General features: G+C 45.1%; 2 protein-coding genes across 2 annotated transcripts; one reads left to right on the top strand and one right to left on the bottom strand.

The window, feature by feature from the left end:
* Positions 1 to 7,070: 7,070 nt before the first annotated feature.
* LOC147974920 (uncharacterized) lies at positions 7,071 to 7,811 on the bottom strand. Its single transcript, XM_087520202.1, has one exon. The coding sequence runs from the start codon at positions 7,809 to 7,811 to the stop codon at positions 7,071 to 7,073; it is 741 nt and encodes a 246-aa protein (XP_087376328.1).
* Positions 7,812 to 9,537: 1,726 nt separating this feature from the next.
* Positions 9,538 to 10,904, top strand: LOC125554634 (uncharacterized). Its single transcript, XM_048718131.2, has one exon. It carries the CDS (start codon positions 9,627 to 9,629, stop codon positions 10,659 to 10,661), a length of 1,035 nt encoding a protein of 344 aa, XP_048574088.2. The 5' UTR covers positions 9,538 to 9,626; the 3' UTR covers positions 10,662 to 10,904.
* Positions 10,905 to 16,430: the final 5,526 nt, after the last annotated feature.

Below are 16,430 nucleotides of genomic sequence, written 5' to 3'. Positions count from 1 at the left end.
AAGGGGGCGTCCAGAATTGAGCCATTTGGATAATATATGCTTCTAAGCAGACGCGCACATAAGCTGTTAGGATTTTGCAGAAGTCGCCATGCCTGCCAAGCTAGCATTGCTAGGTTAAACAGCTCAAAATCCTTAAAGCCCAAACCGCCCATTCATTTCGGTTGGGTCATGTCTTTCCAAGAAACCCAGTGTGGCTTCCGTTTTCCATCCTTACTTCCCCACCAAAATTTCCTGATAAGCTTATTTAGATGTTCACATAAACCCCGTGGTAGCTTGAAGCAGGACATAGAATAAACAGGTACTGCCTGAGCAACTGATTTAACCAGCACCTCTTTACCTACTGAAGACATTGTGTTCTCTATCCAGCCTTGGACTTTGCTCCACAGTCTGTCCTTTAAATACTTGAACGCACCCTTTTTATTGCTTCCTATATCGGATGGCATACCAAGGTATTTTTCATTCAGTGTTTCAGTGGTTACATTAAGAAGTTCCTTGACTTCTTCACGTATGTTCTCTGGCACCCCCTTTGCTAAAGAAAATAGATGATTTGGCATGGTTGATTCTCTGGCCAGTTGCTTGACAATAGATATCCAGTACCTGGTTTACCTCAGTAGCTCCGATACTATTTGCCTTGAAGAACAGCAGGCTGTCATCAGCGAATAAGAGATGGTTTACCGGTGGCGCCAAAGGTGACACCTTCACCCCCTCCAGATTGGATGACTCACTTTTCGATTTTAACAGGCACGACAGGCCCTCTGCTGCTATCAAGAACAAGTACGGGGATATTGGGTCCCCCTGTCTGACTCCTCGTGAAGGTTTAAACATATCTAGTTTCTGGCCATTAAACATAACAGAGAAATTAACTGTGGTAACCAAGCTCATGACAATACTTACCCAGTTTTCTGTAAAGCCCAACTTTAACATCATTGCCTTCAGATAGGGACATTCTACTCTGTCATAGGCCTTCATCATATCAAGCTTAAGAGCACAAGACTGATTTTTTTCCGCCCTATTTCGCTTCATGAAATGTAGGCATTCATATGCCGTGATGATGTTGTCACTGATCATTCTGCCAAGCACAAAGGATGATTGTTCCTTAGAGATAATGTCAGGTAAAACCAGCTTGAGCCGATTGGAAATAACCTTTGATGCAATTTTGTAGAGTACATTACATAGGCTAATTGGACGAAATTGGGACAGAAGGGTGGGGTTTTTTACCTTCGGGGATCAGCACTAAAACTGTCTCATTAATACATTCAAAACCACACTGGTAACATCCTCGCCACATACGTCCCAATGCCGCTGAAAGAAGTGTGTCGGGAACCCATCTGGACCGGGAGCCTTGGTAGGAAACATTTGAAAAAGAGCTATCTTGACCTCCTTTGTGCTATATGGAGCGTTCAAAATTTTGTTCATCACCATGGTCACCTTTCTTGGAACGGTCTCAAGAACCCGCTTCATCTCATTGCCCCCTTGGGATGTGTACAGCTCTTTATAGAAGTCCGTTGACATTGTCTCCATCTCTTCTTTGTCCCCGGTCAGTTGTCCGTCTTGGCGTTGTAGGGATTTTATTTGATTTTTCCTTCTGCGGCAACTCGCACGTAGGTGAAAAAAGTAAGTGTTTTTGTCACCATGCATTAGCCATTCAATCCTCACCCTCTACCTCCAAAGGATTTCCTCACGGTGATATAACTCCACCAGGTGATCAATGATTTTTAGCTCTGCTAATGATGGACCAGATCTTCCTCGTGAATTGCCCATCTCCTGTAGTTGTCCTTGCAGCTGGCGAATCTGCAGTCGGACGTTGCCAAAATGGACGCGATCCCAATGTGATAGGTCACCTGCTAGGTCGTTCAGCTTGTCCCGCATCTCCACTACAGAATCACTCGAACTCCGTGTCCAACCATTCCCAACCACGCCTGCTAGCGCTGGATCACGCTCCCAGCAAATCTCATATTTAAATCTCCGTGGGGCCCGCTTGCATGCATGCATGTCTTTGAGCTTGAGGAAGATTGGTACGTGATATGATGAAGCTGCCTCCTTGTGCTCAGTTATTGTATCAGGAAAAGCCAAGCACCAGGCTGTGTTGGCCACACATCTGTCAAGTCGCACCTTAGTATACGTTCCGCCCGTCACTTTTTTCTCAAAGGTACAATTCCTCCCAATGAAGCCAATATCCGTCAAACCACACATGTCCAGCGCATCCCTAAATGCGTCCATTTGTGCTTGGCTACGGTTCCCCACACCATCATGTTCATGAGCATATAATACCTCATTAAAATCTCCCATTACTACCCACGGCAGATTGTTTGATCCAACGATCCCTCTCATCATGTCCCATGTCTTGTGGCGTTCATTAGCTTGTGCTTCTCCATAAACAAAAGTGACCCTGATTTTTGTGTCAACAAGCTCATCAATTGTCATGTCTATGTGGTACTCAGAGTAACCAATAACCTCAAGTTTTATTTCCTCATTCCAAAAAATCCCTAGCCCTCTACTCCTACCGGAGCTACTTACAGGAAAGCTTTTATTAAAAGATAAAGTTCATACCATATTCTCTACTCGAGAGCCCTCTATCTGAGTTTCAACAATGCATACAACAGAGGGGGCAAGTTGCCTCGTGAGATCACGAAGTTCACGAACTGTCGTGGGTTTGCCAGCCCCGTGACAGTTCCAGCATAGGAGACTCATTGCGCTAGGCGAGCCCCTCCATGGGAGCCCGCCACACGCGCATCAGTGGTTTTGTTAGCTTCTGTGTTCTTGGCCTGGACTATTTCAAGAACTGATGGACTCGGCTTGTTCCTCTTAGGTTCCTGCTTCGGTGGGGGACTCACCGGAGTCTGTGATGGAGGCATCAGCAGTGGTAAGTTTGATTTCATGGAAGACGATGGGTTGATCTGGGATGCAATAGGATCGGCAACTGTAGGCATGCCCCTCTTCTTGTTTCTCTCTCCATCTTCCATGGTTACATCATATTCTGATTCCTCGTGAGCTGCCACCTCGAATGGGTTTTGTTGGAAAGTTCCACGGCCACGGCCTCTGCCCGACCGGCCCCTACCTCTTCCTCCTCCACTGGTAGAAAAAGGGCCTATAGTCCCGGTTCGTAAGGGCCTTTAGTCCCGGTTCCTGAACCGGGACTAAAGTGTCGGTACTAATGCCCTGTACCTTTAGTCCCGGTTCAATCCAGAACCGGGATTGATGGGCCTCCACGTGGGCAGTGCGCAGAGCCCAGGCAGGAGACCCTTTGGTCCCGGTTGGTGGCACCAACCGGGAGCAATAGGCATCCACGCGTCAGCATTTCTGTGGCTGGGGTTTTTGTTTTTTTTTTGAAGGGGGGGGGGTTTGGGGGTTTTGGGGGGTTAATTTAGGTGTTTCATATATTGTGTTAGCTAGCTATAATTAATAGAGAGAAGTGTCCTCTCTTACGTTCGTGCTTGGTCGATGCTACATACTATACATACGTATAGAGAGGACTAGACACGCTAGTTAGCTAGTAAGCAAACGAAGGAAACAGAAGATCGTCATGAACATATATGCATACAGAGAGAAGTGATATCGACCACCTCTCCTTCTCCGAGAGATTGGTCGAACAACAAGTTCTCGTATATCTATCCGACACTACCGGCTACATATATACAATAATTATCTCTTACAAATATAATCATACGGACTCATGGTCCACATAGTATTCTCCGTCTTCAGCGATCACTTGGTCAAGAAAGAATGCCGCCAATTCCTCTTGAATTTCTCGCATGCGAGCTGGTGCTAGGAGTTCATCCCACTTCCGAAACATCTAATTTGAAGAAGGGGGTCAATACATATATATATGAATGAATGAAACTCAATACAAATGATGGTAATAAAATAAAATTGTGAATGTTGTTATTTACGTACTTCATATTGTTCGTCAGAGTACCCGCCCCGCTCACAGGTCGTGTGGCGGATGGACTCGCAGACGTAGTATCCACAGAAATCATTCCCTTTTTCCTGCCACAACCACTTTACAAGAAATAGAGGTCAATCAAACTGATAAGAAAGAATGCTAAATGGTATTGATGAAACTAGCGCTTGAATCACTAGGAGATGCGCGGAACATGCTACTATAGTACTTACTTTCAGGTGTCTAAATTCCAACTAAACATGACAGATGGATATATTAGTGCCAAACGTAGAACTAGCTACCTAATCATAGTAAGCTATCGGGAGGGGGTATATATCGACAACGACGACACTACATCTATGTCCCTCGACGACCCTTTCCCGATAAAAAAAAGAGGAAGAAGAAGAAAAAAAAGAGGAGAAGAAAGAATAGAGGAGAATCTATTCTTTCTTCTCCTCTTTTTTTTCTTCTTCCTCTTCTTTTTTTATCCTCTTCTTCCTCTCATGTTCGAGAGCATCGCCGAGGGGTCGGGAGGTTGCCTAGTGTCAAAGGATTCAACAAAACCATGTCTTCATCATTAGGCGAAAGTAACACGTGCATGATGGTACGAAGCTCTCCAAAGTTATTTTGGAACGGAGTCCTAGATAGCATAATTCGCTTTTTGGTACAAAGTTCAGCAAGAACCTTCCAAATATCGTTATTTGGAAGGCCTTTGCTGAAATTCATACAAGAAGGCAAATTATCCTATCCGGGACACCATTCCAAAATAATTTTGGAGGACTTCGTCATGCCCTGGTTACTTCCGGCTAATGATGAAGCCATGGATTTCTTCAATACTTTGACACTAGGAAACCTCTCTCGACCCCTTGGCGATCCTCGACCACTCGAACCCTCGACGACCCTGGAACCCTCGACCCCTAGACGACCCTGGAACCCTCGACCCTCGACCCTATAGAACCCTCGAACCCTCGACCCTGAAACCCTGGACCCTTGACCCCTTAACGACCCTCGACCCTCTACCCTAGTTCCCGACCCTCGACCCCTCGGTGATCCTCGACACCCTCGTTCCCGATAAAAATTAAGAAGAAGAAGAAGAAGAAGAAAGAGGAGAAGAAGAAAGGAATAGCTAGAGGGGAAGATCGAAGAAAAAAAAGAAGAAGAAGAAGAGGAGAAGAAGAAAGGAATAGTGGAGAAGAAGAGAAAATAGAATATATTCTATTTTCTCTTCTTCTCCACTATTCCTTTCTTCTTCTCCTCTTCTTTTTCTTCTTTTTTCTTCTTCTTATTTATTTCTCCTCTTCTTCCTCTCCTCTTCTTCTTATTTAGTTCTCTCGACCCCTCGACGACCCTCGTCCCTGATAACATTTTTTTTCTCCCCTCGACACCTCTCGACCTCTCGTCCCACTCTCGACCCCTCATCATCATCTATCACCCCCTCGTTTTCTTTAGCATATATCCATGAACAAAATAATAATTCATATATAGAAAAAATGCTATATGAACATACATACATATGAGCATATACAGAGAGCATATACATAGTCAAATCCATATACAGAGAGCATATACATACATACATACATACATACATATGAGCATATACATACATACATAGCCATACATACATACATACATACATACATACATAGCCATACATATGAGCCTCTCGGCGGCGATGGTCAGAGCGACAGGGATCGATGGGAAGGGGGAGCTCACTGGGGGCGCGACGGGGAGGAGGCCGGGGACGGGGAGGAGGCCGGCGACGGCGCCGGGGGAGGCCGGCGACGCGGCGCGGGGCGACGGGGAGGGGGCCGGAGATGGCACATGCAGTGACGAGGAGGAGGCCGGCGACGGCGCAAGCAGCAACGGGGACAAGGCCTGCGGCGGCGCGGGGCGACGGCGACGGGGAGTGGGCGACGACGGGCTCGGGGCGGTGACGACGACAATGAACGGCCTGGGGGCGTCGGGGCGAATGGGAGCGGTTGGCGAAATTTTCACAAGTGCTACCTTATATACCCAGAGCAATGGTCCCGGTTCGTGGCACGAACCGTGACCAATGCCCCCCTTTGGTCCCGGTTGGTGCCACCAACCAGGACCAAATGCCAATTTTCAGCAGCCCAAAGGGCGCGAAGCGGCGGCCTTTGGTCCCGGTTGGTGCCACGAACCGTGACCAATGCCCCCTTTAGTCCTGGTTGGTGCCACCAACCGGGACCAATGGCCTTGTGCTGGCCCGCGCCCAAAAGTTTAGTCCCACCTCGCTAGTTGAGAGGGCTCGGGAGTGGTTTATAAGCGCTGCTGCACCCACCCTCCCGAGCTCCTCTCAACTGCAGGCTTTCAGGCCTAATCTGTCACTGCAATGCCTGTGGGACTACTGGGCCCGCTGCGGGCCTGAATCCTGGCCCATCGTAGGGTTTCTAGTCGTATTCAGGCCGTGGTGGCCCAGTAGGTGGCATTTTTTTTGTTTTTTTGTTGCTTTATTTATTTTATTTTGTTTTTTGCTTTATTTTTTAATTCTTTATGCTTTTAGTTTTAGAAAAATTATAAACTTTTTGTTAATGCCATTAGTTTTCAAATTTGAAAATATTTTTTTAGTTTTTTTGTTTTCTTTGTTGCTTTATTTATTTTATTTTGTGATTAACTTTACTATAATAATAGTTTTTTCCTGTTTTTTTTATTTGTTTTTTGCATTATTTATTTTATTTTGTTTTTTGCTTTAATTTTTAATTCTGTTTGCTTTTAGGTTAGCAAAATTATAAACTTTCTGTTAGTGCCATTAGTTTTACAAAAATTATAAACTTTCTGTTAGTGCCATTATTTTCAAATTTGAAAACACTTTTTTAGTTTTTTTTGTTTTCTTTGTTGCTTTATTTATTTTATTTTGTGATTAACTTTACTATAAAAATAGTTTTTTCCTGTTTTTTTATTTGTTTTTTGCATTATTTATTTCCTTTGGTCCCGGTTCAAGCCACCAACCGGGACCAATGGTGGTGGGCCAGGAGCGAGGCCCATTGGTCCCAGTTCATCCCACCAACCGGGACCAAAAGGTCCAGATGAACTGGGACCAATGGCCCACGTGGCCCGACCGGCCCCCTGGGCTCACGAACCGGGACCAATGCCCACATTGGTCCTGGTTCTAGACTGAACCGGGACTAATGGGCTGACCCGGCCTGGACCAAAGCCCTGTTTTCTACTAGTGCTTTGTTGCCACTTCCTTCTCCTGGCCCCTGCCCGGGCCTCTGAACCAAGATGCTCTAAGGTCTCTGAAAACCATAGGCGATGGAGGATGAACACCATCCCCACACTCCTTAAAAAGGTGACCTAGGTTTCCACACACGGAGCACCAATCAGGCAGTCTTTCGTATTTCACCCTGAAGATCTCTCTATGGATCCCATCTTTCTTCTTCACAACCAGCGAGACGACGTTTCTGAGGGGTTTGGTCACGTCGATCCTGACACGGACACGCGCAAAGTTGCCTTCGAAATCTTGAGACTTCGGTTCTGCAAAGATAAAATCTCCTATAGTTGCTGAAAGAGCTTTGATTTTGGAGAAAAATCCATCGGGTAGGTCATGGATCTGAACCCATATTTCTATCTTCTTGAGTTCTATCAATGAGGGTTTCGTGAACCCATCATACGGTGCCAGCACTACAGCCTTTCCCTTGAAGTTCCATGGGCCCTCTTCCATCACTCGTTCCCAGTCTCCTAGGCACGAGAACTGCAGTGTATACAGATTGTCTTCGAGCGGTCGGATCTTCACTTCCTTTGCCAGGTCCCAGGCAACCCTCATGGTTTTATAAAACCAGTATTGGCTGTAGGGTTTATCCGTGTGCACCCTCACAATCGCCATCCATCGCGTAGCCTCCTCTGGAAGTTCAGTGTCTTCGATCACCACATCCTGCAGATCATCTTTTGTCAAACCTAGTTTAGCCATCATTGCTTCGAGGTCGGATGAGGCCGATCCCGAAGTCATCTTAGCAGTCACCATGAGTTCTCTAGCCCGAGGTTGTTTCTTCCGTGGGCGGTATGGTCCCAATCTAATCCCCAAGCCGGAACCCCGCCGAGGTCTTCGAGACCCCGCAGTCACCGGCAACGAGGGAGCGGGAGGGGAGATCAGATCTCTACGGGGAGCCAGTCGCCGCCGCCGAGAGGAGAGCCAAAACCCTAACGAGAGGGGATGCAACCACACATCTCTTCCATGTTTATGCCCTGCTCGTTAGAAGCACGAAGAGGCCATCTGCCAATTGGTGTCACTAGTGTGTGGGCCTGCACACCAGTTGATTAGTGATTTTCTAAAAGAAAAGATAAGTGGGCCCTGCTCAAGATCAGTGCATTCATATGGCTACCTCACGCTGGTTTTGCTAAAAAAATTGCTACCTCACGCTGGGTTGTGCCATTTTGGCCAATGGGGTGGACATGTCAGGCACAAGTAGGCCCAACCACTATTCTTTCTCCCTTTCTTATCTCAATGTAGTTAGATGCAAAAAATAAAATAAAAAATCACAATGTAGTTATCCTTTTTTATACCCCTAAAAGTTATCTTTTTTATAGAGAAAAATACTCACACCAACCAAAACTATAACACCGAAACAAGTACCTACGGATGTTGTTGTTGTTGATGTTTTTCTCAAAAAGATGATTTAAAACAAATATGAGTATGTTTTTGTAAATCATAAAGCGCCCTTACAAAAACATCATTATAAAAAATCATGCAAATCTTTAAGGGCGAAGACTTTTTCCTTCTGCGTGAGTATAACTCGTTTTCACCTCTAGGCTTCCTTCTGAGGTCTTGTGCTACTTGCTTGTCATGCTCCTCCAGCGACTCCATGTTACGACGTCTTTCTCTAGGTAGTCGACTTTGTCTTGTTACCGATGCACTGATGTCTGCTTGTTGTCGTTGTGCTAAACGTGATGGGAGTTGTGGCCCACTACGCACGTGCTTGACTGCCTCACCGCCTCTGCTCATGTTTTGAATAGACTTCTGATCAGACGACTGGACGATGCCCTCCATCACGGCGTGTGGCTCACATTGCCTTCGCGAGTCATGTGTGTTCGGTGGTGGTTGTGAAGCGGATATGCTCGGCAGTTCTTTTCCGTCTTGAATGTACCCCGCTAGGTTTTTTCCCACCGTATTACGTATTACCGGTAATGTACTGATTTATTGAGCATGTGTATTGGCATTTGTCATTGATGCCGCTTGACCCAAACACACCTAAAATCACATGTGATAGGTGCGGCTATAGTTGGGCGCGGCGGAGCGCACCATTCTATCTAGTATTATTGACAGCTTATAGACCGTGTGTTGTTTCCTCTCCCCTACATTAAATGCTTGCTATACGAGACATGGTGCGCTAGCTGCGGCCAGATCATGCAGCTGCACCGATAAGCATTTAGAAAAGATTATCCCAGCTTGCAAATCAAAGCATTAAAACACTACAATGAATGATTGAAAGTCTGTCACACCACAATTCCTCGTATAGTGCTCGGGCTCACCCCTGAAGGCCATAAACAGGTGGCCGGCCCACGTACGAGGCCCATCTACAAGGAAACGAAACGGAGCACAACTAGTGACGTGGCTCAAGATGAATGGGGGAGGAAGCGTCACGGCTCACGCGGCGAAGCTTCTAGCGTCTGGCGACCCGAGTCTACAAAGGGATATTTTCGCCTTGGTTTCGTTTCCGTTTCTCCTCCGTTTCATACTCGTTTGCCGTTAGCCGCCCAGGCGACACGGAACCCTAGCCGCCGCCGTATGCGGAGCCCTACGCCGTACGCCTCCCTCCTCAATGACGCCCCTCCCGCCGACCTCGACGGTGCCGACGCCGACCTCGACCTCTGCCCCGACGGCGGCCTGTGCTGGCCGGACGACCCGCTAGACACGGTCATAGGCTGCGTGTCCATGCTCGACGACGGCTTCTTGGAGGGCCTCGGGCTGGGCTGCTCGCCGCCGCGGGGCCGCGTCGGCGACGGCCAAGACTCCGGGGGCGCGCTGGCGGGCATGAAGGCCGACGCGGACCTCGGTTCGCTGGCGGAGGGGAGACCTCTGTCTCTCTGTGACACCGGCGCCCCCGGCGGCCGGAAGAGGAGCGCGTTCCACGTGTTCGACAGTAAGCCGGAGGGGTTGCCGCCGGCGCGAGCGCGCTCGCTGTCGTGCAGCACGACGACAACTTCGTCGTCCACCGCGTCCGGGGCCCGCAGCCTCTCGCCCACGCCCGGCGGGACCGAGGCGCCGCGGGAGCCTGCCTCCAAGGATGATGACCTGCGTTGGACTTTGCCGAGGAAGCCGCACCACCGACGGGGCGTCCGCAGGCGCGCCGCCTCCTGGTCTTTGGCTCTCCCGCCCCAGCTCATGTCGGCTGGTGCCTATGACTGTAACGGTGACAGCAATGCCAACGACGACAAAGACAAAGACTACGTGCTCAGCCACTGCAAGAAAGGCCGTCGCAATGGTGGTCCACGCCAGGCCAGGCGGCAGCAGAAGAAAACCGAAGACAAGATTTGCACCCACTGCCGCGTGGAGGACACGCCGCAATGGCGGACCGGGCCGGCCGGGAGCGGCACGCTGTGCAATGCATGCGGCATCCGGTACAAGATGGGTAAGCTATTCCCGGAGTACCGCCCGTCGACGAGCCCAGAGTTCAGCAGCCTCGAGCACTCTAACCGCCACAGGAACGTGGAAAGAATCAGGGAGAAGAAGAAGAAGATGAAGGTGATGGCTCCTGAGGTGCCGGTGAGTCCAGACGCGGATGACAAAGTACTCCTTCGAGTCTGTAAATATGAAAGGTAGCTGGGCACCGCATGACATGCGTGCCATGTATCAGTTAGCTGCAAATTCGATTCGTCCGAATTCGTCGGACGGTCAGGTCATGGATGGATTGCTTTTTAGATTCGGGCATGTTTAATTCGATTGATTTCTTAATTAGTTTCATTCATACTCCACTCCAGGAGATGTCAGCAGTAATTTATGTAAATATCAGGAGCTCCACTCCAGGTGGGTGGATGCAACTTGGTTGCAATGTGATTGTCGCTCTCTTCAGTTTTGCTTGGAAAAATTCATGTGATATTCGGTCTAAATTTGTGTATTCTGAGCCATTTGAGAATCTAAAGCACGCTGAAAGCGTACCCTGGCGTCTACATGGCAAAATCTCCGTCTACCTTGTCAGCCACTGTATGTTTAATTATGTAAATTCTGCTGTTTCCTCAAGTTAGCTGGGAGGGGATGGCAAATCGAATGTTTTTTGCTGGGAATTTATATTGTCCCACGGATAGTACATTCAGTTTGGAAGCATGGCAAATAATGGCAAAAAACTGAATTGTCAACTAAACTTGTCATCCTCGGCCACATAAATTTCTATGCAAATCGTTCACAATTGTCATACTTCCAGGTGGTACCTTTCTGAATGCTATTTGCAGAAATTATTGTGAAAGCTATCATATTCTATTAAGAGAACCATTGTACTCCCTCTGTACCAAAAATATATGTCGTTGAAGACTATAGTTCAACTTCTCCAGCGACATATATTTCGGTACGGATGGAGTATAAGTTTATGATATTCCCATGCTATTATTTGACATGAAATTTCTGATTAGTATTTATTTTCATAATGCCATTTGCTTCGACAGTGAGATAATTTGCATACCTAATGTAAAAGCTACCAGCTTTGATTGTGTACAACTCCGGATGTGAAATTTACGGCTCAAAATTTATCTTTATCATTTTCCTATTACTCCCCGAGTTTACTTCATTCATGGAAGCAGTGCAATATTTGCTTCTTTTGTACCGAATAATACTACAGGCTTGGCTGATGGGTAATGGGTGAGATTCAGAATCTTTACAAGAAATATGGAAGGGAAGTAAATTGGAATCTGGCTGGAAGTTCTGTAGTTGGCTAAGTAATGTTTAATAACCGAGCTGTGTGTGCAATTTGAAAGCAGGACAAAGAAAATTGTTTCCGCACGTAGGTCCTCCTGTTTGATATTTAAACTGAAAACTGAGATGAAAGTGGAACACCATTCATGCTTTCAAAATAGGTATACAGTTCATGCGCAGAGAGTGCATAATGTCAAAATTGCTTATAATTAACGTGCTGGGACAGCTGCAAAAGGGTAAAGAATCAAATTTTGAAACTGTAAACTTTCTGAGCAAAAAAACAGTTGGCACTTTGAAAGATCTTTGACCAACGGAGACAGAGTGGATATCATTCTGCCTGTAACTATAGTTTGATTGCTACTGATACAAAATGTCATTATGCTTGAAACTATGTGCCAGCAATCTTTGAGAGGTTCTGTTCATCAGTTAAGAAGAATTTTTTTAGCCCTTTCCTCAAATTGTTCGTAGCGAGACATTGGAACTTTTAGAAGCCATGGTTGTTCAATCTGATGGATTTTCTTTGGTATCTAGATTGTACTGGGTAATCATGTGGCTTCTCCGTACACCCATGCAGGGCATGCTTCAAGCTGATACTACTAGAAGTATTCTCCGTGCTTAGTGGATTAGGGTGGTGTTGCATATATACGGCTGAAATTGGTATCAGGTATGTGATTGTGTCCTCCCTTAAAAAAGGTGACGAGCATGGGATATGCGAAACAATTTTCTATGTGAGTCTTGCTATTTTGCTAGCCAATCAGAAGCTACAACCTATGCATTATACTCCAACACAAATAAGATTCTTAGACGCGTCTAGCGAGCAGCCATTAGCTCGCTAATGATCCCGAGCGGATCGCTCGATTCGGTAAGTTTTTGTCCCCCCTTCAATCCATATTAGGAACCCACCACCGGCCAGGTGCCACCTGGCTCTCGCGCCCCCTCCTCCCCACCCGACGAGCAAAAAGCCACAAAAAGCAAGTGGTCCTTCAATTCTACCAAGTACTAAGCTCCCGCGTCCCTCTCCTTTTTCCACGACCCCCTCCTCAGCTGTCCCACGCCCACCATCTTCTTTCCCACGAGTTCGTGGGATGGTCATGTCATGCATGGATTGCTTTTTAGATTCGGTCATGTTTGATTTGATTGATTTTTTAGTTTCATTCATAGGTCAGAAGACTTCAGTATTAATTTATGTAAATATTAGGAGCTCCACTTTAGTGGGGTGGATGCAAATTGGTTGCAATGTGATTGTCACTCACTTCAGTTTCACTTGGAAATTCATGTGATATTCGGTCTAAATTTGTGTATTCTGAACCATTTGAGAATCAAAAGCAGGCTGAAAGCAAACTCTGGAATCCACAAGGCAAAATCTCCGTTTACCTAGTCAGCCACTGTAGTTTGCTGTTTTCTTAAGTTCACTCGGAGGGAATGACAAATCAAACCTTTATAATGGGAATTTATATGGAAAATTCAGTTTGGAAACACGGAAAATCCTAGCAAAAGTCTGAACTGAGGCGGATTTGCCATGCTTGTCAACTAAACTTGTCATTCTCAACCAACATAAATTTCCATTCAAATGGTTCGCAGTTGTCATGCTTCCCAGCTGATTTGCACTGGTTAAGATGGTCTTTTTTGAATGCTATCAACTACAGTGAGATAATTCATAGAAATTAATGTAAAAGCTATCAGCTTTGGTATCTTATTTTATCAAGAGAACCATCATATAAGTTTACGATATTCCCATGCTATTATTTGACATAAACTTTCGCCTGATTGGTATTTATTTTCATGATGCTATTTGCTTCGACAGTGAGATAATTTGCATATATAATATAAAAGCTACCATCTTTGATTGTGTACCACTCCAGTTGTGAAATTTACGGCTCAAAATTTATCTATTATCATTTTCCTGTTACTCCCCGGGTTTACTAAATTCATGGAAGCATTGCTTCTTTTGTCCCATATAATACTACAGGCATTGCTGATGGGTAAGGGGATGAGATTCAGAAATTTTACAAGAAATATGGAAGGGAAGTAAATTGGATTCTGGATGGAAGTTCTGTAGTTGGCTAAGTAATGTTTAGCAACCGAGCTGTGCGTGCAATTTAAAATCAGGACAGAAAAATTTTGTTTCCACAGGAAGGTCCTCCTGTTTGATATTTAATCTGAAGGTTTAGATGAAAGTGGAACACCATACATTTTTTCAAAATAGGTATACAGTTCATGCGCAGAGAGTGTATCATGTCAAAATTCCTTACAAAAAAACAGTTGGCACTTTGAAAGATTTTTGACCAACGGAGACAGGGTGGATATCATTCTGCCTCTAACTATAGTTTGATTTTTTATTTTTTTGCGGGGTAACTATAGTTTGATTTGCTATTGATACATAATGTTATCTGCCTGAAACTATGTGCCAGCAATCTTTGAGAGGTTCTGTTCACCATCTTAAGAAGCATTTTTTTAGCTCTTTTCTCAAACTGTTCGTATTAAGACATTGATACGTTTAGAAGCCACGCATTTTCAATCGGACTATTTGGATTTTCCTTGGTATCCAGATTTTACTGGGTAATCATGTGGCTTTTCTGTACACCCATGCAGGGCATGCTTCAAGCTGATACTACGAGAACTATTCTCCGCGCTTAGCTACTGTCCATCTTTTTGATTCCGTGATATTTTGTCCATCGTTTGGATTTGGGTGGTGTTGTGTATATACTTCTGAAATTGGTATCCGGTATGTCATTTTGACGTCCCTTAAAAAAGGTAATGAGCATGTGATATGCGAAATAATTTTCTACCTGAGCCTTGCTACTTTGCTAGTCAACCAGAAGCTATCACCTATGCATTATTCTCCAAGACAAACAAGATTGTTAGACGCGTCTAGCGAGCAGCCATTAGCTCGCTAGTGATCCTGAGCGGATCGCTCGATTCGGTAAGTTTTTGTCCCCCCTCCCATCCATATTAGGAAACCCACCCCCGGCTAGATGCCACCTGGCTCGCGCGCCCCCTCCTCCCCACCCCACGAGCAAAAAGCCACAAAAAGCAAGTGGTCCCCGAATTCTAGCGAGTACTAAGTTCCCGCGACCCTCTCCTTTTTCCACCACCTCCTACTCAGCTGCCCCACGCCCACTCTCTTTTTCTCCACGAGTTGATGGGACGGTCAGTCATGCATGGATTGCTTTTTAGATTCGGGCATGTTTGATTTGATTGATTTTTTAGTTTCATTCATAGGTCTGAAGATGTCAGTATTAGTTTATGTAAATATTAGGAGCTCCACTTTAGGGGGGTGGATGCAAATTGGTTGCAATGTGATTGTCGCTCTCTTCAGTTTCACTTGGAAATTCATGTGGTATTCGGTCCAAATTTGTGTATTCCGAACCATTTGAGAATCGAAAGCATGCCGAAAGCATCTCTGGCGTCCACAAGGCAAAACATCCTTCTTCCTAGTCAGCCACTGTATTTAATTGTGTAAAGTTTGCTGTTTTCTTAAGTTAACTTGGAGGGAATGACAAAGTGAACTTTTATTATGGGAGTTTATAACGGTAAATTTAGTTTGGTAGCATGGCAAATCCTGAAAAAAAGAAGTGAACTGAGACGGATTTACCATGCTTGTCAACTAAATTTGTCATTCTCGATCAACATAAATTTCCAAGCAAATGGTTCGCAGTTGTCATGCTTCCCAGCTGACGTGTACTGGTTAAGATGGTCCTTTTCCGAATGTTATTAACTACAGTCAGATAATTTGCAGAAATTAATGTAAAAGCTATCAACTTTGGTATCTTATTTTATCAAGAGAACCATCATATAAGTTTATGATATTCGCATGCTATTATTTGACTTGAACTTTCTGATTGGTATTTCTTTTCATAACTTTCGCTTGATTGGTATTTCTTTTAGTGATGCTGTTTGCTTCGACAGTGAGATAATTTGCATATATAATATAAAAGCTACCAGCTTTGATTGTGTACCACTCCAGATGTGAAATTTACGGCTTAAAATTTATCTTTTGTCATTTTCCTGTTACTCCCCGGGTTTACAACATTCATGGAAGCACTGCCTCTTTTGTCGCATATAATACTACAAGCATGGCTGATGGGTAATAAGGAGAAGAGATTCAGAATTTTTACAAGAAATATGGAAGGAAAGTAAATTGGATTCTGGATGGAAGTTCTGTAGTTGGCTAAGTAATGTTTAGTAACCGAGCTGTGTGTGCAATTTAAAAGCAGGACAAAAAAACTTTTGTTTCCGCATGTAGGTCCTCCTGTTTGATAGTTAATCTGAAGGTTTAGATGAAAGTGGAACACCATACATTTTTTCAAAATAGGTATACAGTTCATGCGCAAAGAGTGCATAATGTCGAAATTACTTACTAAAAAAACAGTTGGCACTTGGAAAGATTTATGACCAACGGAGACAGGGTGGCTATCATTCTGCCGGTAACTATAGTTTGATTTTATTTTATTTTTTTGCGGGGTAACTATATTTTGATTTGCTACAGATACGTAATGTTATCTGCCTGAAACTAGGTGCCAGCAATCTTTGAGTGGTTCTGTTCACCAGCTTAAGAACCATTTTTTTAGCTCTTTTCTCAAACTGTTCGTATTAAGACATTGAAACTTTTAGAAGCCATGCATTTTCAATCTGACTAGTTGGATTTTCCTTGGTATCTAGATTGTACTGGGTAATCATGTGGCT

Source organism: Triticum urartu, chromosome 4A (assembly GCF_056163025.1).
Source record: "Triticum urartu cultivar PI428250 chromosome 4A, HENAU_Tu73, whole genome shotgun sequence".
NCBI classification, from domain to species: Eukaryota; Viridiplantae; Streptophyta; class Magnoliopsida; order Poales; family Poaceae; genus Triticum; species Triticum urartu.
Note: the sequence above shows the minus strand (reverse complement) of the source record. Positions and strands in the feature narration are given on the sequence as shown.